Here is a 23,769-nt window from a genome sequence, read left to right on the forward strand (position 1 = left end):
GGGAAGAAAAAAGAAACATGGAGGAAATGTTTAAAGAAGAAAACTAAAACTTTAAAAGAAAAACTAAATACTCCTATAAAAAAAAAAAAAAAGACCTTCCAGCCATGAAACAAGAACAGGATGCTATAACAAAGGAACATTCAAAGAACCAAAAATAAAAGTGCTTCTAGAAATGAAGAAATGTACAGAAAAATTTTAAAGACAATACATGATTTAAAAGATTATGCAGAAAAAAAATCACTTCAAAAATTACAACAAAGACAAAGAGGCAATAAGAAAAGGAAATTGTCAAAGTAATAATATAAATTTCCCAGGGCTGTAGGACTTAAGTCTCCACTTATAAAAGGTCCACTAAGCACTAGCAAACAAATTTTAAAGGATCCATGGCAAGGCATCAAGGTGCACCACTGTAGTATTCCAGATCATGAGAAAGACCAAAAAGGAATTTCAAAGCTTTCAAAAAAAACAAGTTATAGACAAAGAAAAAGATGGTAGCATCAAGGTTTTCAAAAGCCAACACTTAGGTAACACAATAATGTATACAAAATTCTGAGGGCAACGATTACTTAAGACCTAAAATTCTAAACAGTCTAGTTAACAATAACAAGCAGGAGCATATGGAGTATAAGAGATATTCAGATACACAAAATTTCAAATTAGTACCTCCAAGTACCTTCCCAAAAGTTACTCAAAGCAATAGTCCAACAAAATAAATAGAATCTGAAAAGGTGGTGCTTTGGGAAGCAGAAAACAAGAATTAAACAAAAGGCAAAAACAGGGTAAGAAGACACTAGGAAGACAGCTCTCCTTTGATCAAGATAGAAGCCAGTCCAATTTGAGGCAAGACAATGAAAGACTCCAGCAATAAAATGTCTAACAAGTGTTTGACTGAATTAATGATAGACGCATAGAAAAACTATGCAATAAAAAAGCAGTTAAATTCAAGTAAAAGCCTATATAACAAAATGGAATTACATAACATCTAAGCATGAATACTGATAGAACAAAAACTGTGTTATAACAGTAAAAAGATTAGAGAAGCTGAGACAGGGAGAACATGTAAAAATGCTAAACGGTCCTCTTAAATTGTAGGCAGGTAGTTAATAATACATAAAATTGACAAAAAAAGTAAAAAAAGAATAGAATATGCCAACCACTGGAAAATATGAATAAAAACAGCAGAGTAAAAATAGCCAAAAACGTAAAGTAATTACATCTGGGGAACACGAACTGTGAGCCAAAAGGGATAGGTGAATGCTGCTACTTTTTAAAAATAATGTCTTAGGATGATATGTGGTTGTTTAACGCTATATACATCTATTATAAAGATAAACTAAAATCGTAAATTCGTATTTTGAAATGCCTTATTGAAGATACTCAAGAGTACCCACATTGCTTGATAAGGTACGAATCCACAAATCCAAGAAGCTCAACTAAATCCAAGTAGGATAACACAAGACACACCATAATCAAACTACTGAACAATAGCAACAAAGAGAGACTCTCGAAAGTATCAAGAAAAAAACAACTCATCACATACAAGGAATCTTCAATAAGATTATCAGATTTCTCAGCAGAAACCCTGGAGCACAGTAGGCTATGGGATGACATATATTTAAAGTGCTGAAAGAAAAACAAAATACTTCAGCCAAGAATTCTATGTTCAGCAAAACAACAGTCTTTTAAAAATGAGGGGAAACTAAGACATTCCCAGATAAAAGTTGAGGGCATTCCTTACCATTAGACCTGCAATACAAGAAATGATAAAGGAAGCTCTTTGGGCAAAAATAAAAGGACAGTAACTCAAAGCTACATGAAGATACAGATATCTGATAAAGGTAAACACACAGACAAAAGTAAGTATTATTGTCATTTTGGTTTGTAACTCCACTTTTTTCTTTTCTATGTTCTAAAGAAAAATGAATACAAATCATTGTAAATCTGTATTAATGGAGACACAATGTACAAAGATGTAACTTGTGACATAATATAAAGGGAAGGTGAAGGAGCTGAACAGGAATAAAGCCTTTGTATGCAATTGAAGTTAGTATAAATTCACAAAGCATTTTATAACCTTAGGATGTTCCACGTAATCACCATGGTAACCACAAAGAAAATACCTATAAGATACTTTAAAAAGAAGTGAAAAGGAAATCAAAATCATTCACTATAAAAAAAAATCCAAATACAAAGGAAGCCAGTCATAAAGAAAGGAGTCAAAAAAAGCTGTAAAGCATGCAGAAAATAACAAAATAGCAAAAGTCCTTCTCCCAACAGTAATTACTATACATGTTAATAGATTAAACTTCTCAATCAGAAAGCATAAATTGGCAGAATCAATTGCTTTTAAAAAGGATCCAACTATATACTATCTATAAGAGACTCATTTGTAGATCTAAGGACACAAATAGGTTGAAAGTGAAGGCGTGAAAAATATATTCCATACAAACAGCAAGCAAAAAGGAAATGAAGTAGCTATCGTAGTATCAGACAAAACAGACTTTAAGTTAAAAAAAAAAGTTACAAGAAGCAAAGGACATTTCATACTGATAAAAAAGGGTCAATCTACCAAGAAGATATAACAATTATAAATATATACACACCAAACAACAGAGCTCAAATGTACAAAGCAAAAATGTACAGAACTGAAGGCAGAAATTATTTCACCACAATAGCTGGAGACCTGAATATCCCCTTTTCAATAAAAGACAGAACAGCCAGAAGGAAATAAAGAATATAAACACTACTAAAGACCAATTAGACCTAACATACATAGTAACCTCCACCCAACAACAGAAGAATACACACCTTCTAAGGGAAACATGGAAACATGGAACAGTCACCAGGATAGGGCAGATGAGAGGCCACAAAATAAGTCTCAGAATATTTAACAAGATTGAAATCATATAAAGTATCTTTTCTAATCAGAATGTTCAGTAATATTAAAAGTCATTAACAGAAGGAGAACTAGAAAAAGTCATAAATGTGAAAATTTCACAACATAATCTGTCAATGGGTCAAAGAAGAAATCATAAAGTGATTTAAAAATATGGCTGGATGCAGTGGCTCCCAGCACTTCAGGAGGCTGAGGCAGGCAGATCGCTTAAGGCTAGGAATTCAAGACCAGCCTACAATGTGGCTAAATCCCGACTCTACTAAAAATACAGAAATTGGCCAGGCACGGTAGCCCACGCCTGTAGTCCCAGCAACTTGGGAGGCTGAGGCAGAAGAACCCCTTGAACTGGGGACACAGAGGTTACAGTGAGCCCGTATCACACCACTGCACTTCAGCCCAGGCAACACAGTGAGTGAGACTCTGTCCCACAAGAAAAAAGACACTACCCTGAGACCAACAAAAATGAAAACTCAACGAAAATTTACGGCATGCAGCAAAGCAATGCTAAGAAAGAAATTTATAGCTGTAAATACCTACATCGAAAAAAAAGAAATACTTCAAATCAGTAACTTAACCGTACACTTTAAGAAATTGGGAGGAAAAAAAAAAAAAAGAGTAAACGGGACCCAAAGCTAAGAGAAGAAAATAGTAACGAAGATTAGAGGATGGCAAATGAAATAGCAAATTTTTTAAAAGTGAAGAAAAATTAATGCAACCAAAGGTTAGTTTTTTAAAACATCAACAAAATTGACAAATCTTTACCAAGATTGTCTAAAAAAAAAAGAGAGAAAAGACTCAAATTACTAAAATCACAAACAAAAGTGTAACAATAAAAACTAATATTATAGAAATTAATGGGATTATACAGAAACAGTATAAACAACTAAATGTCAACAAGTTGGAAAACCTAGATAAAACAGACAAATTCCTAGAAAAACACAAACTACCAGAACTGAAATCTGAATAGACTTGTAACAAGTAGTATAATGAATCAGTAATCGAAAACCTCCCAACGAAGAAAAGTCCAAGAAGAGATAGTTTCACAGATGAATTCTACTAAGAATTAACACCAATCCTTCTCAAACTCTTCCAAAAAATGAAAAGGGAGGGAAAATATTTTATGAGGCCAGCCAGATAAAAATATGAAAACTATAGGCTAGTTTCACTTATGAATATACATACAAAAATCCTCAACAAAATGCTGGCAAACTAAATACAGCAGCATATTAAAAGAATTATATATCATGACCAAGAGTGATCTCCCTCACACCCTGGAATGCAAGGATGGGTTATAAAAATCAGTGTGATATACCACATTAGCAGAATGAAGAGAAAAAAACATGATTATCTTGATTTAATCCAAAAAAGTCTTTGATAAAATGCAACACCTTTTCATGACAAAAAAGACTCAATAAACTAGAAATAGAAGGGAACGTCTATAACATAATAAAGGCCATATATAAAAACCCCATGCTGACATCACACTCTATGATGAAAGACTGTGAATTTCTCCCCGAAGACTGGGAATAAGACAAGGATGTTCACTATCAACATGTCTATTCCAACAGCATACTAGAAGTACTAGCTAGAGCAACTATACAGGAAAAAGAAATAAAAAGCCTCCAAATTGGAAAGAAATAAGTTATCTCTACTATCAACAGATGATACTATCTTAGAAAGAATGTATCAAGCCTAAATAAAGAAAACCCTAAAGAATACACACACACACACACACACAACCAAAAAAACACCCTTGTAAAGCTAATTTTAAAAATTCAGCAAAGTTGCAGCATGCAAAATCAACACACAAAAATCAGTTGTATTTGTATGCACTAACAATAAACAATCTAAAAAAAAATTATAAGCAATCCATTTAAACTAGAACCAAAAAGACTAAACTCTTAAATAAATCTAATCAAGATATCCTATGTTCATGGAGTTAATATATTTAATGATCAGGATGTCAATACTACCCACGGCAACCTACAGACTCAGTGCAACTCCTAGCAAAATCCAAATTTCTTTTGCAAAAACAGAAAAGCCCATTCTAAAATTCACATGGACTCTCAAGAGTCCCCTAATAACCTAAAAAATCTTGAAAATGAAAAACTAAGTTGGAAGTCTCATCTTTCTGTTTCAAATTTTATTACAAAGCTACCCTAATCAAAATAATGTCATACCACACACAGACCAAAAAATAGAAAACAAAGCTCAGACATTAGACCTCATAAATATATGGCCAAGTGATTTTTGACAAGAGTGCAGAATCCATTCAAAAAGGTAAAGACAGTCTTTTCAACAAATCATGCTGAGAAAACTGGAACCATATGCAAAAGAATAAAGGCAGACCCTTACCTTACAGCATATACAAAATGTAACTCAAAATGGATATAGCAACTGAAACGAAGATCTAAAAAACACACACAGGGAAGCGTCATGACATCTGGCAACAATTTCTTGGATATGACATGAAAAGCATAGGTTAAAAAAAAAAATACAAACTGGACAATGAAAATTAGAAATGTTTGTGCATCAAAGGACATTAACAAGAAAGTAAAATGGTACCATTCTACCTGGTGGCTTTTTTTTTTTTAATAACACCAAAAAGTAAACAAATTAAATGAAAAGGCAACCCACAGTCCGGGAGAAAATATTTGCAAATTACACTTCTGATAAGGGACTAATAAAAATATTTGCAAATTACACTTCTGATAAGGGACTAATATCCAGAATATATAAAGAACCACCACTCAACAAGAAAAACAAACAACCCAAATAAAAAATAGGCCAAAGACTTGAAAAGACATTTCTCCAAAGATGATATACATGTGGCCAATAAACACATGAAAAGATGCTCAACATTATAATCACTGAAGAAATACAAATCAAAACCCTAATGATATATCACTTCAAATCCACTTCAAAATACATTCCCTAATGAGATACCACTTCAAAATATATTTATTTTATATATAAAAAATATGGTAACAAGTGTTGACAAGAATATGGGAAAGCCTGATCCCTTGTATTTTGATGGTGAAAATATAAAATGTTGCAGCTGCTATGAAAAACAGAATGGAGGTTCCTTATAAAATACGACATAAGGCCAAGTGTAGTGGCTCTCGCATGTAATCCCAGCACTGTGGGAGACAGAGGAGAATGAATCACCTGAGGTCAAGAGTTCAAGACCAGCTTGGCCAACAAGGTGAAACCCTGTCTCTACTAAAAACACAAAAATTACCCACGCATGGTGGCACATGCCTGTAGTCCCAGCTACTCAGGAGGCTGAGGCAGGAGAATCTCTTGAACCTGGAAGGTGGAGGCTGCTGTGAGCCAAGATCGCACCACTGCACTCCAGCCTGGGCAACAGAGTGAGACCCTGTCTTGGAAAAAAAAACCAAACAGAATTTCCATATGACCTAGCAATTCCACTTTCAGATATATACCTCAAATAATTTAAAGCAGGGAACTAGATATCAGTACACCTTTATTCATAGCAGCATTATTGACAACAGCCAAAAGAGAGAAACAACCCATGTATCCATTAATATGTAAATGAATAAACAAAATACAGTATATAAAACAACAAAATATGTTCATCCTTAAAAAAAAAGGAAATCCTGACACGTGCTGTAACATAGATGAACCTAGAAAACATTATACTAAGTGAAATAATCCAGGCACAAAAGGACAAACGCTGTAGGATTCCACTTACATAATAAGGCATCTAGAATAGCCAAATTCACAGAGAAAGTAGAATAGTAGTTATCAGGGGATGGGGGAAGGAATGAAGGAAAAAATGGAGAGTTATCACTTAACTGGTACACAGTCTTGGTCTGAGAAGCTGAAAAATGTCTGGGGTTATGGCTGACCAACCATGTGAATGAGGGTAAGGGAAGGAAGGGGAAAGGAGGGGAGGAAAAAATAAGGAAAGACAGTACGTTAGTTAGTTAGCGGTGGCAGGGGCCCTACAATAAGGTATCAGTTTCATAACAATGTTTGCAAACACATTGGATTGGCAAAGGTGTAGTCAGTCGATCTGTTCAGGTCAGCACTATCAAGTTAAAAAAAAATCTACATCACTTCATGCCAGCAATTCAATCCTAGTCATTTATCCTACAGATAAACACAAAAGTACAAAATGGTACACACACAAACACAAACATACACAGAGGTTATTCACTACAGCACTGCTTGTAACAGCAAATATTATGAAGACGATCTGAGGCTCATCAGTAAAGGACTGGCTAAATACAGTAAAGTACAACATAATACTATACAGCCATGAAAAGAATAAAAAACAGCAAGCTGTCAAAAGAAAAAAAACGTGTGCTACCATTTGAGTGAATGTGTACAGAGTGGGGAGGGAATGCAGAAGTCTATGGCTGTAAATGCACAGAATATCCCTGGAATAATGAGTAAGATACTGATAACAAGGATGCCTCAAGGGAGAGAGAAAGAATAAGAGAAGGAGGCATAGTGATTTTTTAATAAATATCCTTTAGATTTTGTATCATGTCCCTATATAACCTACTAAAAAAAACTATTTTTAAAAAAGCCCATCTGGTGAATGGCCTGATGCACCTCATATTTTATCTTTCTTCTTCTATCACTTAAAACAAAACAAAACAAAACAAAAAACAAACTGTATTCGATGCTAACAATGTCTTATCACCCAGTTTCTTCTGCAATCTGCCTAAAAATGTATTCCTAAACCAGGATTTTCTTTAGAATGCTCTGTGAGATAATATAGACATTACATTTTAAAAGTTTCTCAAAATCAAGTAAGTTTGGGAATCACAATATTAAACAAAATTAAAGGGTTATTTTTCATTACAGGACTTCTAAGTAACGTGCCAATGTGCATTTGACTTTCTGGTAGAGAGAAAGCAGAGTGCAGTGATCTACAAGGTTACTTGATTATGTTAACAACATTGCCTCTAGGTCACCACTCATCTAATGCTTCCCTCAACCTTCACATTCAATCAGTTGCCAAGTCTTATCAGGCTCAGAAATTCTTCCTGCTTCTGATCTCTTCTTTAAGCCTACAGCCATTACCCCAGTTCATGATCTTATCTCTTTGTGTCCGACACCCTTCCATTAAAACGTAAATATTACTTTATCCCAAAAATGAAGACTAAATATGCATTTTTGAAGACAAAAGTAAAAATAAGATAAAACAAATGTATCAGATACAACTCTGAACAAAAGACACATGGTAAAATATTCTCCCAACATTATCTTTGTGAGGAAAATCGATTAAGATCACCCTATAAGTAAAACTGTTTAACATTAATCACTACATTAATGACTTTAGAAACGTGGCCAAATGCCTGTCGTGACAGCCAAAAATTCTAAGACATGGTACTTGGATACTAGAATTTCAAGTCATTCTGTATGCCTGTGTTCAAAGTAGATTACAGAGATAAGCAGAAACAAAATTACTAAAAAGATGTCTATACTTTAGAAACCTCTGATTAAACCCTGGTTTTAAATCCTGGACTCTTCACTTAGTCTCACTGAAGACACACTCTTTTCTAAAGAAAAAGCTGCTCTCAAACCTAAAAATGATTTCAGCAAATCCCAAAGCAAGTACTTCGAGTAAAACTTTTAAGTTCATGTAAAATACATTAATATCTAATTTGTAACATTAAAAATATTTTAAGAAGTTCCTATTTCAGCAAAAACAGAGTAAAAGATACTAAAAATATTAATATTTTAATATTAAAATATTTAGTAAAGATACTGAAATTTTAACACTAAAATATTTAGTAAAGATACTAAAAGCATTAAATAATTTAAAAGAGGACAAGAAAGGCAAAAAAGAGGAATAAAAACAGGGGGATGGGGAGGAGAATGCCAAGCCTAAATCCAAACATATTACATTAGATGTAAATGGCCTAAATGTATCAATTAAAAGACTGAAACTATCAGACTAAATTAAAAAGCAAAGATCCATGCTGTCTATAAGAAATCCACTTTAGGCCAGGTGCAGGGGCTCACTCCTGTAATCCTAGCACTTTGGGAAGTCGAGGTGGGCATATCACTTGAGGTCAGGAATTCAAGACCAGCCTGGCCAACATGGTAGAACCCCATCTCTACTAAAAATACAAAAATTAGCTGGCTCTGGTGGTGTGTGCCTGTAATCCCAGCTACTTGAGAGGCTGAGACAGGAGAATCGCTTGAACCTGGGAGGTGGAGGTCACTGTGAGTCAAGGTCGCACCACTGCACTCCAGCCTAGGTGATAGAGCAAGACGCTGTCTCAAAAAAAAAAAAAAAAAAAAAAAAAGGAAATCCACTTTAAATATGATATAGTTAGCATAAAAGAGATGAAAAAATATACATCATGCAAATATTAAACAAAAAAATCTCTATTAATATCAGATAAAGTAGGCTTCTGAGCAAAGAAAGTTACCAGGGATAAAAAAAAAAATTACCTAAGGTTAAAGGGGCAATTCAGCAAGAAGATATGATGATCTCAAATATATATGTACCTAACAATAAAGCCTCAAAATACACGAAGAGAAAAATGGTAGAACCATAAAAAGAAATGGGGATAACCACAATTATAGCTGTAGATTTCACTTTTCATTCAATAATCAACAGAACAAGTAAACAGAAAATCTGCAAGAATACAGAACTGAACCACACCATCCACAAATGGATATGAATGACATTTATAGAATGCCCTAACCAACAACAGCAAAATAGACATTCCTCTCAAGTACATAAACACCCAGCAAGAAAGATCATATCTTGAATCACAAAACTAATCTTAATAAATGTAAAATAATTAAAAGCATACAAGATATACCCACTGACTATAATGAATTAAACCAGAAATCGTTAACAAAAAGATAGCTGGAAACTCTCCAAACACTTAGAAATTAAAGGATGTATTTCTAACTCAGGGATTAACAAACTTTTTCTCTAAAGAACCAAAAAGTAACTTATTTTAGGTTTTGTGGGCCACATTTGGTCTGTCATATATTATTATTCTTCCCCCCACCTTTTCTTACAACCCCTTAAATACATACAAAAACATTAACTTATGGCCACATAAAACCAGGTGAGGGCTGGATGTGGCCCCAAGGCCATGGTCTGCCCCACCTTGTTCTAATTAATAAATCAAAGAGAAAGTCTCACAGGACATTAGGAAATAAATTGTACTGAAAATGAAAATGCAGCATGTCAAAATGTGTAGTATACTGCTAAAACAGTACTTGGAGTGAAAATTATAAGCATCAAAATAAACGCTTATATTAGAAACTAGAAAAGGAAGATGAAATAAACCCAGAATGAGCATAACGAAGAACATTTTTAAGAAAATAGAAATAGTCAATAAAACCAACAGCTGGGTATTGACAGATCAATAAAATCCATAAGCCCTACAACAGGCTTTCTCAGCCTTCATGGATAATTTTTTATTGTGAGGGGCTGTGTCAACTGCCATAGGATGCTGAGCAACATTGCCGGCTTCCATCCATCCACTAAATATCAACAGCATCCATCGCCCCAACTGTGACAGCCAAAAGTTCCCCTGGGGAGTAAAATCAGCACTGCCCATTTGAGCACCACTCCACCTAGCCAGCAAGACCAAGAAAGAGAGAAGGATTAAAATCAGAATTAACAAAAATCAAAATAGGGGCTATTACCCCCTACACATTTAGAAGAAATGTGAAAGTATTACAGTGAAAAACTCTTAGACACACAAATTAAACACTTTAGGTGAAACAGAGCCCCTCCTTGAAAACCACAAATTATCAAAGCTCTCTCAAGAGAAAAAATAATCTCAATAGTCCTGTATCTATTGGAAAATTTGAATTTGTAGTTAAAGTCTTCTGAAAAAGAACTCTCAGGCCTAGACAGTTTTACTGGCAAATTCTATCAAACATGTAAAGAACTGACACCAATTCTATGCCATATCTTCCAGAAAATACAAGAGGAAAAAACACCATATCAATGAGGCTAACAAAAGACTAGCAAATCAAATCCAGTAATATATGAAAGTAATAATATATCATGACCAAATCTGGTTCATTCAGGGAAGAAAAATCAATCAATATAATCTACCACATTAACAGATACAGAAGAAAAACTACAAAGATCTTATCAATAGGTGCAGAAAACACACTTGACAAAATTCAACATCTAATTCATTTCAAAAATCCACAAATTAGAACCAAGCAGAAAGTTCCCTAAACTGATATAATTTTTTAAAAACCTAAAGCTAACACCACACTTGACAGCAAAATACCAAATGTTTTCCCCAGAAGATCAATTTCAAGACAAAGATGCCTGCCTACTCTTGCCACTCTGATATTATGCTGCAAGTCCTAGCCAAGGAAGTAAGGCAAGAAAAAGAAAGTGTATACACATTGGAAAGGAATTAAAGAAAAAAACAAAAAAATAAAAAAACAGGAGCTATTTACAAAAGGCATGATTGTCTACATAGAAAATCCCACGGAATCTACCCCAAAAAAGTTCAGAGAACAAATGTGTTCAGCATGGATGCAGGACACAATGTTAGTTCTTTTTTAAAACAAGCATTTCTATATACTAGAAATACTTGAAAAACAAAACTTTTAAATATCACCATTTTCAGTAACTCCACAAAAAGAGAAACACTTAGATATAAATCTAACAAAATGCTTATGATCTACATGCTCAAAAACTACAAAACGAATGAAAGAAGTCCTAAATACAGAGATACACTATATCTGCAGGCTGGAAGTATTTACAAACTAGAAGATTTCATAGTTAAGATGTCAATTCTCCCCAAATTGATTTATTGATTTAGTGTAATTCCAATCAAAATCCCACCAGGAGTTTTTGTAAACATAACAAGTGGTTTCTAAAATGGAAAGGCAAAGGAGGTAGAACAGCCAAAACAATTTGGAAAGAACAAATCAGAGTATTTGTACTACCAAGTTTAAGGAACACTATAATGCTACATAATCAAAACAGAGTGGCATCAGTAAAGAGACAGACACATTGATAAAGGAATAGAATACATGGTCCAAAAACTGAACTACACAAAATGGCCAATTCATTTGTTTTTTAACAATTCACATACCATGTAATTCACCCATCCAAAATGTACAATTCGTCGGTTTTCGTGTATTCACAGGGTTGTACAACCATCACCAAAAATCTGTATTTTTATATTTTCACTGTCCCTGAAATGTCTCCATACTCTTTAGCAGTCACTCTCCATTCTCTCCCACAGCTTCCTAGGACTGGCTTCTTTTACTATAATGTTTTCAACGTACACATCTTTTTACTGCCAAGCAACATTCCATTGCATGTATTTGTGACACTTACCCACAATTCGTTAGCTGATAGACATTTGGGTTGTTTCCATGTTTCGGCTTTTATAAACAGTGTTGCTCTTAACATCCAAGTACAAGTTTTTGTGGACATATGTTTTTATTTCACTTGTGTAGAATACTATCTAGGTGTGGAACTCCTGAGTCAAAGTAAGATACAATGTTTAACTTGCTGAAACATTCCAAACCGTTTTCCAAAGTGGCTTACCCAGTTTACGGTCCTACCAGCAATGAATGAGGGTTCCAGTTTTTTCACATGCTCACCAGTAAGTGTTACTGTCTTTTGCATTACAGCCATCCTAGTGGGGGATGTAAGATGGTCTTGTTGTCAATTCATGTTTGACAAAGGCGCAAAGTCATTTCAATGGAGAAAGAATGGTATTTTCAACATAGTATTGGAGCAACGAGACATCCATATGCAAGAAAAATGAACCACGAACTAAACCTCACACCGTGAACAGAAATTAAAATCGATCACAGATCTAATTGTAAAATGTCAAAGTATAAAACTTTTAGAAGTAAACACCGGAGAAAATCTTCAAAAACTAAGGTTAGGTGAAGCGTTCTTAGATATGACACCACACATACGAGCCATTAAAAAAAAGTAGAAGCTGAACTTCATAATTAAAAACTTTTGCTCTGGAAAGACATTGTTAAGAGAATGAAAAGACAAGATGATAAGGAAGAAAAACTATTTGCAAATCACCTATTTAACAAAGAGCTTAAATCCAGAATATATTAACAAACAAACAAACAAAAACCTCTCAAAACAACAATAAGAAAATATACAACCCAGGCCAGGCATGGTGGCTCACAACTGCAATCCCAGCACTTTGGGAGGCTGAAGCGAGCAAATCACTTGAGGTCAGGAGTTCGAGACCAGCCTGACCAACATGGTGAAACCCCATCTCTACTAAAAATAAAAAAAATTAGCTCGGAGTGGTGGTGCATACCTGTAGTTCCAGTTGCTCAGGAGACTGAGACATGACAGGCGATTTAAACCCAGAAGGTGGAGGTTGCAGTGAGCCAAAATCGCCCTACTGCACTCCCGCCTGGGAAACAGAGTAAGAATCCATCTCAAAAAAAAGAAAAGAGAAGAGAAGAGAGAAAAGAAAAAAAGAAAATATACAACCCAATTTTTAAAAACAGGCAAAGGAATGCAACAGATAAAAGAGAACAAGACTCTGTCTCAAAAAAAAAATAGGACACTAAGATAAAATAAGTGCATAAATCAATGTTCAACATCATTAGGCAATGATGCAAATTAAAACCATGAGACACCTATTCAAATGGCCACACTTTTTTTTTTTTTTTTGAGATGAAGTCTTGCTCTGTTGCCCAGGCTGGAGTGCAGTGGCGCAATCTTGGCTCACTGCAACCTCTGCCTCCCAGGCTCAAGCGATTCTCCTGCCTCAGCCTCCCAAGTGACTGGAACTATGGGCAGGTGCCACCATGCCCAGCTAATTTTTTGTATTTTTAGTAGAGACGGGGTTTCATTGTGTTAGCCAGCATGGTCTGGATCTCCTGACCTCATGATCTGCCCACCTTGACCTCCCAAAGTGCTGGGATTACAGGCGTGGGCCACCATCCTCAGACATGGCTACACTTTTTAAACTGACAATACCAAGGGCTGGTAAAGAGGCAAAGCTACCAGAACTCTCACATACTGCTGATAGAGATGTAAATCATACAGCCACTTTAGAAAACAGCTTGGTAGTCTCTTAAAAACTGAACATACACTTATCGTATGATCTAACATTCTCATTTGTAGGGATTGACCAACAGCAATAAAAATGCATGTTCACACAAAAACCTGTACACAAAGGCTTACCACAGCTCTGTTCCTAACTGCCAAAAAATGGAAGCACACAAATGTCCCTCAACAGGTGAATGGAAAAACTGTTGTATGCGCATTTATTGGATATGCACATAATGGAACACTCCTCAGCAAAAAAAAGAAATGAACTTTATGAATACACAGAATCACCTGGATGAGGTGTTACAGCAAGTGAAGAAGCTAGTCTCAAAAGACAGAGACCTGAGGGTGTCAATCCCTAGACGCAGCAGTAGGGTGCGACCATCTAGGGGTGGTGCGAGGGAGGTTTTGGTAGGAGCTGGGTCCTGAGAGCAGTATCTTGTATCCTATTCTGTGTCCTAACTGTGGTGCTGGTTAAAGAAATCACGACACGTGTTGTAACTCAGAGCTTCCTCAATTACCCCAGTCAGGCATGAGGTAGATGACTATGTGTTTAACTGGTTATATTTCCTGTGCCTTAAGAAAATTAAAGTATCTTTTCTTAATAAATGTTAAATACAATAATATACCTATTTTATTCAGTTGTTATAAAAGCATGTGACTAAAGCGGCATTACAGAATTTATTGTAATAGGAAATATGTACTTTGAAAATTATTTTAGATAAATATTGATCCCAAAAGTCATCCATGTTTGGTCAATTTCCAAAACCATATTTAACTACTGGAAAGTGATTTACCAAAACATGCTTCTCTACCCTAGAACTCTATTCTAATTGTAGTAAAAATATTCCCATTAATATTTTATTACTAATTATAAAGATTTTTTTCACTGAAATATGAAAATCAACATGAACAAACTTCAACAGTTTATGGATTCATTTCATAACATCAGAACTACTTCAGTAAAGAGCCTTCGTCTTTAGTAAGGTCTTTTAAGAAAAAAGTATGCCCAATCTCTTTCACTAATATACATGACTTAATGTATCAAAGCCAAAAGATTTATCATTGCCAGAAATTACATACAGGCCTAACAATAAGATTCTGATTAATGTCACAAAAGATCAAAATATATATCAATTATAAACTTATAGAAGTTGATTTGCAATTAGAGTCTCCAAATATAGTTCCCAGAATTTCACTGAATGAGTTCTCTAGTACCCACTCATAGTGAAATCAAGTTCAGCTTTAGAAGACCCAGCTGTTTTCTGTCTAGTATGACCTTATTTATACAAAAGGATCTTCCCAAAATTTATTTTCAAATACACATTTAACTAGAAGATTAAAAAGCAGGTAGGACGGATACTATACTGTCAATCTAAATACGTATTACAGAAATAAGAACAGATTAGAAACTGAACCTAATTTTAAAATACAAGTAAGCTAGAGCCCAAGCTAGCTCATCCTACTGCAAAATGTGTACTGTGTGCGTAGGCTTCTATACACCTACAGATAATAATACAGATAAAACTCAAGAGCTGCCTTAATAAAGTGATGCAGAGAACTCTACTGAAAAAGGATAAGGGTGCTGTTTTAGGTAGCACCTTGTCACACCTGGTCTCTTCTATCAAATGAAAATATGATTGTTTCTTCCAAACTAAAAAGCATTTTTAAGAATTCTCTGCTTGCATAAATAGGTATTTCTCTTAGTTCACTAAGCAGTAAACAAATTACTTCTGTGTACTAAAGTATTAAATGCAAAAGTAAGTCTATAATAGCAATTAAAACAAACCAATTATAAAGTATAAAATGACTCCCAATTTTTATGTCTTCCCAACTTCTAACCACAAAATCACAGGTAATGACTTTGATACTTTGTAACTTCGGAAAAGATGCCAATTGGGTGACATTTCCAACCCAGATGCTCCATTCTCCAGCTCGTTCTCAAATGCTGGCTCTACTCAAACTACCTGCAATTCAACAGAATCACAAAGAGCCTGGATTCATGAATCATGGAAGGTACTTTGGTCAGAAACAGTCCTTGAGCTTGGCAATCTATGAATGGATACATACACAACAAAAAACATCATTTAAAATGGGTACCTACGTTCTTTCCGGTGCTCAACTAAACCTACAGCCTGCTTTGCTGAGCACTTTGCAAACCAGTTGTCCCCCAGTAAAACAGTGACTTCATTAGTATGGACAAGTTTTCCCGGCATGAAGGCAAAAGGGCCAAATGGTACCTATTGTTCAAAAAAAGGAAGAAAACATAAAACACTGAAAAACACATTTTATAAAACACTTTGCATTGAAAGCCTTACGTTATTACTGAATTTTATTTATACATTGGGAAAAATAAAATGCCAACTTCACAGAAATTTAACATTATATTAAAATTTCACTAGGAAAATCTACAGAAAATTGCTTTATGTTCATAAATCAATGTTAAAACAGGAAAATAAATCCACACCATATTTACATACAGCTCTTCAAGAAAGCAGTACTGTCTCGCCATGTTTAAACTTTTCATTCACTTGCAAATCTAAATAAAAGCAACTAGTCGTGAAACACTGTCAATGCAAAATACTTTTGATAAAGAAAACTAAAAATTATTTTCAATAAAACAGCCATTTTTGCAAAGCAGGAATTAGTAAATAAATAGCCTTAATGGATCTACCTAGGTATATATACAAAATACTTGGACTAGTATAATAGAACAAAGTCTTCATGAGAAAGAATATTCATGCAATGAAAGATTCTAATCCAGGGCTCATGAACAGATCACTATGTCAATGTGAAGATCATTAGAACAAAAATTAGCAGCACCTTTTTATATAAAAATCAATGTCCTAAGGTTTAATTCTGTGAATTACAAAACATTATGGCCTATTCCTGCTCTGGCTAACAAGAAGCCACTAACAGCCATATTTCTGTCATAATTACATCTTTTATATAGTAAGCTTCCATTCAAAATATGTCCAATTTTGTGCTAATATTTATGTCATTTATGTCACCATATATATTATGAAAAAGAGGTAAACACCAACGATTGCTACATTAGTATATTCTTATAAAGTAAAACAAAACAAATCTTCCTTCCTACGTAGTTACCTCGGACCCAGTCCATCAGCTTGGCATTCGGCGAACTGACACACAGTCAATATGTTTACAAGAAACAACTGCTACTTTAAAAGAAACACACCAAACATACCATTACATTATAAGACAATTTATCAGGCAAGGTGCTGAGTCTTTCTCGAAGGGCATTATAGTCATTATCTACCTTCTTCCTGTTGACAGAAAACACCAAATACACAAATTATTAACAATTTTTCCAATAGGCTAGGTACCATAAAAGAAGCTAAGCGAAAACCTAATTTTACCAAATTAAAGATTAGTGTGTTCTTTTTTTTTTTTTTTTTAGTTTTAAAATCCTGTTTTTATAAAGTTTAGCAATGGCATTATTCTACCATACATTTATTGAAGAATTAAGACTCTCCAGGGACTTTGGCATTTAGAAGCAGAATACTCAAATTTTGAAAATTACTGTTTAAGATACAAGACTGTCTGGACGACATAAAATGTGAAAATTAAGGGAGACAGTAAAAGAGGGCCTGATGCTTGGAGAGAAGCAGGAACTCAAGATGAAGAAAGAAGAGATTTATTTATTTTGAGATAGAGTCTCTCTGTGGCCCAGGATGGAGTACAGTGGCACGATCTCAGCTCACTGCAACCTCCACCTCCTGGGTTCAAGTGATTCCCCTGCCTCGCCTCCCCGGAAGCTGAGACTACAGGCGCATGCCACCACGCCCGGCTAATTTTTGTATTTTCCGTAGAGATCAGGTTTCTTCGCCACGTTGGTCAGGCTGGTCTCCAACTCCTGGCTTCAAGCAATCCACATGCCACAGCTTCCCAAAGTGCTGGGATTACAGATGTGAGCCACCACACCCGGCCAAAAGAAGAGGTTTAATAAAGCTTTTGACTGAATAAGATACTGGCTGTGAAGTTGAAATCATGAACATGAAATCTGATCAGATGCTTTAGTCCTCATCAGAAAATCTAAAAAAGGTATCATCAGCTCTTCAATTATTCATAATGTGATTAAGGTAAGAGGGAATCAACTGGGGGTACAAGAAATTAAATAGCGGTAATACAAAAAAGTCTTTTCAATTTGGCTTTGGAGTCTGTTTCTTGTTACATCAAACAGAGCTACCAAACAAAGCAATTTCAAACAACCTAAAGGTATAACTCTGTAGGGGCAGAGATGGTCGTATTTCCATGCTATGGGCCTTACTCAGCTCTAAACGCCTGCTGGAAATGAACAGTCCTTCTTTCTGAGTGATACCAGGCAGCAGCCTATGCCAAGATGCCCATTTTCAAAATTTCTCTAAAGACTGGATTTCCTAAGGGTTCCCTACTAAGATACAGGCTGCAAACAAAACTATAGCACTGAATTTTATTTTTAAGCAGGAAGTTGTTGTCAGTTTTTAAAAAATAACAGAAAAACTCACCAACTCAGCAAGTAATTTAAAAGAACATGTACACATTGTCAAATTGAAATTAGGATAAACTGCAATGTAGGTAACAGTTCTCCAGATAATATAAATGACTGTGCTATAAACATCACAGAATTGGTTTCAGCTTACTGCTTAGTTCCCTGAAGCAACAGTAGCATAATAAAAAATTTTCTCACTTAGTCTTAAGATTTTAAGAAATTTCACACATATATTATTTTACATAGCCTATAATAAATGTCACTTATCAATATTTTTCTCTTACAGAACACAAAGTAGAAGGAAGGTGGAAAAACTGCACAGCAAGAAGCCAGATCTCCCCTAACACGATGAGGCAAGCAATGAGTTTAACCTCACTAGCTACCTGCATGCTTTCACAAAAGCTTTCTCATTTTCTAGCATGCAACTGCTCTTTATAAACTTTCCCCAAAAAATCCTTTTCTATAAAGTCACATAAAACGTATTTTATTCTTTTGTTTAAGGCAAAAATCCTCCTCCTGGAAAATTTTTATATGGATAAAATGGCAAAAAAAAAAAACTTCATGTACAAGGCTATGTACCAGAAAGAACATGGCTTTGAAGTCAGACCAGAGAATGAATCCCAAGCTCTACCACGAAATTTCCACAAATTAACCTTAATCTCAGTATATTCAATGGTAAAACTGGACTAATACTTATCTCACAGCTTCAAGAGAATTAAACATAAAAGGTCTAACACACTGCCCAGCATGGAACATCTACTGTGTTGGTTCCAATGCTCATTTTTTCCATGAAGCATCAAAAAACATCAATTCTAAAACTTTGAAGAAAGACTATTACCTACAAGATTTCACTAACCAATCTGATACAAATAGTAGAACTTGCTGAAAGACAGGATAGCTGGATGGAACCAATCAATGGCTTTGGAAACAGGGCTGGTGTGAGCAATCAATGGGATAATATCTATAGAGGACTGACTGGTACAGTGCCTAGACAGTCAACAGTCACTATTAATAACAGGTCACTAACAGCTTATTTATGTTTCAAACAAGTAATTCTGCAAATGCTCAAGGACTATATACACCAGCCTAGATATCTAAATGTTTCTATGAATATTAAGAAGCTAGTATTAAAGTTAGCATTCAACATGTCTTACTTTGGTAACTATGCTTAGGAGAAAAAAAACTTCCTCACAAAACATCTATTTTGTACATTAAAAGTAACAGTAGGTTTGACAACAGGTAGTACCAGAGATCAATGGCAGTATTTCAAGTCAAATATATTCAGTTTCAACTTATTAATAATTCTCTCTAGAACAAAACTGTGGACATACTGGAGAGCAGTTTAAGATTAGAGTTGCTATTTATAAACTTTGAATTATTATCTCTAAATACGAAAGTAGAAGATCACTTAAAATGCAGCCCATGCAGAAATCCTTTTTGAAGGGAGGCCAGGAGGAGTCAAGCAGTGTCTGGAAGAAACTGAAGCTTGAGGAATGCTCTCTCTAAAGATTACATTCGTGAAAATGTCCGGGACCAAGCGCTCAGTCAAACAGTGATCTCCAAATAGTCTCTCTATTATTTAAGGCTTAAATAATCCTGTTAAAGATGACAAAGCCTATGTGACAGAAAACACAAAAGTTACGCTAAGAACTAATGCATTACAGAGGGAAGTCTGGGATCTTTATTTGTAACAAAATTTAAAGTTTTTTTTCTATTTTAATAATTGGAAAGATGTAATTAATTTTTGGACACAGGAGTCATATTATAGTAGTCAAAAGAGGTAATTGCTTAAGTTTTTCTTCAAATGGAAAACAAAACCCAGATAGAGTTAAGAAACATCTCTCCAGCCTACTTACTTGGAATAGCTAGACCTGTTTCTTTGGCTTCACCATAATGGATCCTTCTAGATTCGGATCCGCCTTCAACTCTTAATTTTAAATTTGTTTCCAATATCCTCATGCAACATTCCTTACAGAAAACAAGAACTAAAGCATAGGTATAAAGCATGTAAGAAACTTTAACCACATGCTTCTGAACCTTGCTAATCATGTGCAATGTGCCTTTTGAGAGTACCTTTTAAGGGAAAAAAAAGGCAGCAGCAATGAAGACCGTTAACACATCCACAAGTTAGCCTTACCCTTAAAGCATTAAGATTAGGACAGACCCCAAGAGAAACAGCTCATTTTCATAAAATTGTAGAAAGTAAGAGAGAAATCAAGTTAAATGAGGTATATGCTCAAGTATTAGGGGTAAAATACACCGATGTCCACAATTTACTTTGAAATTAATCAGAAAAAATGGATTAACAGATTAAGGTACAGACAGATACGTGTTCAAGATTCACTCTTCCCGTATGTTTGAAATGTGTCATAATAGAATATTTTTAAAGGGACGAGGAAATATGAAAGAGACTCAACATTTTTAATCTTCTTAAAAGTGACTGACAAAAATAAAAATCTCTGTGAAGAAAAAAAAAGTCTACATCCTTTGTTTGAGGCCAGTGATAAATGCTCCAACCTTTAAATAATAAAAAACGGAGATAAACTTAAAGCAGATTGAAACAATAAGACTTTGCTAATTTTAAAGTAGGAAGTTAAAATAGGCAGCAAATACTAATACTGAACCCGTTTTTGTTTTTTCTTTTTTTTAAGAAAAAAACCTCCTATCATTCTCTTTCCCTTTACCTAACATCCTAAATAGACCAGCCAAAAATACTGTGAGATGCCTAAAAGGGGAAAAAGGAAAAGAATTCTATGTAAGTGCTAACATCTGGGTTAATATGGGACAGAGTTAATTTTTTATTTTTAAGAAATGATAAAAATCTGAAGATTCTGGAATATGTACAAGTAAATATATATCCATCTTTAGAAATAATTTTTAGTCCATCATACGCACCCTACAACTTCCCAGTAAGCATCCAAAAAAAGCCTTGTTTCAATTCAATCCAGCATGTATTGAGCAGCTCCTCTACAACAAGCCACTGGCATGTGCTGCAGGGATCATCACTCACATAGCATGCCTTTCTGATTGTTTGTTGATTGTTTTGCAATGCATCTTTGTCAAAGATCCACTAGTTTGAAGGATGCCTCCATGTACACCTCTAAAATTAAGAAAATAGAGGAATATTAAGTTCGGACATGGATTCTATACAGGGAAAGAGATGTCCTCCAGTTACTAAAGCAAGAAATGATTATTTTTTTCAAAGTATCCTTTTAAGCAACGTAAACAAAATGATAAAGTTACATTTTACTAAAAAATTACTGAAAAAAAGCTTAATGCAATTGGTGGGAAAAGGAACACTCCGCATGGAAAATTTAAATGAATTAAATCAACAGCATTAGGCTTTTTTTTCTAAATGGTCATGGCAAAATATTTAGTAATTCCAGTTGATATAAGTAACTGAAATATACCACAAAATTCAGGCAGAATGGTTGTATATTCCTTTTTTATAACTCTATTATACCAAGGAATTTATGCCAACAGAAGACGCTGATGAAATAATCTATGTCCTTTATATTTTATGAGTTCATCAGAAAGCTTTACTAGTAGACATAGATACTAAGATTAAACCAAATATAAAAACAAAATTTTCAAGTCAATGAAGCAAAATTATCTAAAGAGAGATACAGCTAACATTCTACTGGATTTCTTCAATTTAACTTTTCAACAATGAGAAAACAAGAGTACAATGGTTACACATAGTAAGCCTGGACAGAAAAATCTGTTCTAGTGTTCTCTCTAGAGCTATATACATGTGTCTGAAGACCTGCCAGTTACCATAGGTGCCTGTCTCTTCATTCACATTGCTCTAAGAAAACAAGACATGAATTCAAAATAAAAAAACTTAAAAAAAAAAAAAAAAAAAGCTTAAAAAACACATCCACCTAAGTTTGAAACAAATATCCTAAAGTGCCTTGTTTAAATTTTTACTGATGAGTTTATAGGTAATTTCTGTTCTTTTTATTTTCCAAATTTTCTACAACTAACATAAATTCCTCTTATAAATCAAACGGAGGGACCTTCTAGAAAAGGTGTGATGAGTTTGTAGCTGACTGAAGCTTTGAAAGTTTGTGCCAATTTCTACTTAAATCTTACCATAATTCATAGGTTTTGTTACTTTACGCTTTATACCTTCTTTCAAAAGCATATTTTAGAAAAAAGTAATTTTGTGGGTTTTCTGAATTAGAGTAGCAATTTAAAAACTCTCTTAGGTCACTGATCCCTTTGAGAAACTAGAAAAACTCTAGACTCTTCCCTGAGAAAAAGAACTCATATTTTACATACAGTTTCAACAGAGGCCCAATCACAGGCCCCTCTGGGTTAGTTTCTCAAGAGGTTTTACAACAGAGAAAAATAGCAATTCTGATTTTGAACCTACCAAATATTTAAAATCCTGAAAATTATCAATTGACTTAAAAGTACATTAGAAGAAAAATGTGAAAACTCTCATCAATTTGGTCATGAGTTCAATATAAATTAGTAAGAAGTAAATTATAGGCATGCCTCAACTTTTTACAGCCTACATTTCTCCTAAGTCTTACACTGATAGCCACTCCAATCTGTCTTTAGTACAGTGGAATCTGGACTTAATACTTCTCAAAATAAAAACAAGCACTCAGGATTATTACCAAGTAATGTGCCTCTCGGCCAAGCACTTTAGTTGTTGCAATATTTACACTTTCATCATCAGACAGGACTCTGTGCTTGCGAGTTTTACTGGATGTTACTCTTACTTTATATTAAAATATATATATATGTAGTTTTCAAACCTAATAATACAGTTGAGACAAAGATGAAAAATCACAAGGTGTGCCCAAAGCAGTAAGCCCTAAGCCCTTTGCCTCAGTCAGTTACTCCCTGGATTTCAGCTGGTCATGGGAAACTAAACCGAAGCATATGGACACTGGAAACACATCACCGTAATCAAAGACTGTATTCTAGATGATGGGTTGTGATTAGGGATTTTTAAAAATAGTTTAAACCTCTTCAGGGGAAAAACCTCTCCTATAACATGTAAGTTTTCCTTTCATTTTCAGAAGTGTGTTAAATATTAAACTAGTTGGTTGCTTCCAAAAACATGATATAAAAACTTAAGGACTCCTATAAGTAATAAATTTTAAGTAAAAAATCATTAGCTCTTTAAAAAAAAAGAAAAAAGCATGTACAGTTTGACCTTAGTCACATAAATACACATACAAAACTAAGAAGCTGGAGGGGGCTGGGTGTGGTGGCTCACGCCTGTAATCCCAGCACTTTGGGAGGCTGAGACGAGCGGATCACCTGAGGTCAGGAGTTCAAGACCAGCCTGACCAACATGGAGAAACCCTGTCTGTACTAAAAATACAAAAAATTAGC

At 34.6% G+C, this 23,769-nt stretch overlaps 1 protein-coding gene across 3 annotated transcripts in view; it reads right to left on the minus strand.

Annotated features, from left to right (window-relative positions):
• The window catches only part of URI1 (URI1 prefoldin like chaperone), a 74,691-nt gene that overhangs the window by 14,685 nt on the left and 36,237 nt on the right, over positions 1-23,769 (minus strand). For all 3 annotated transcript variants that reach the window (XM_032249177.1, XM_032249179.1, XM_032249178.1), the window contains 2 exons: positions 17,131-17,209; positions 16,027-16,162 (listed from right to left, as the gene is read on the minus strand). In XM_032249177.1, coding sequence (XP_032105068.1) covers positions 16,027-16,162; positions 17,131-17,209 — 215 coding nt within the window. The remainder of the gene's footprint in view (positions 1-16,026; positions 16,163-17,130; positions 17,210-23,769) is intronic.

Source organism: Sapajus apella, unplaced genomic scaffold (assembly GCF_009761245.1).
Source record: "Sapajus apella isolate SASKATOON/1434 unplaced genomic scaffold, GSC_monkey_1.0 scaffold68, whole genome shotgun sequence".
Taxonomy (NCBI): Eukaryota; Metazoa; Chordata; class Mammalia; order Primates; family Cebidae; genus Sapajus; species Sapajus apella.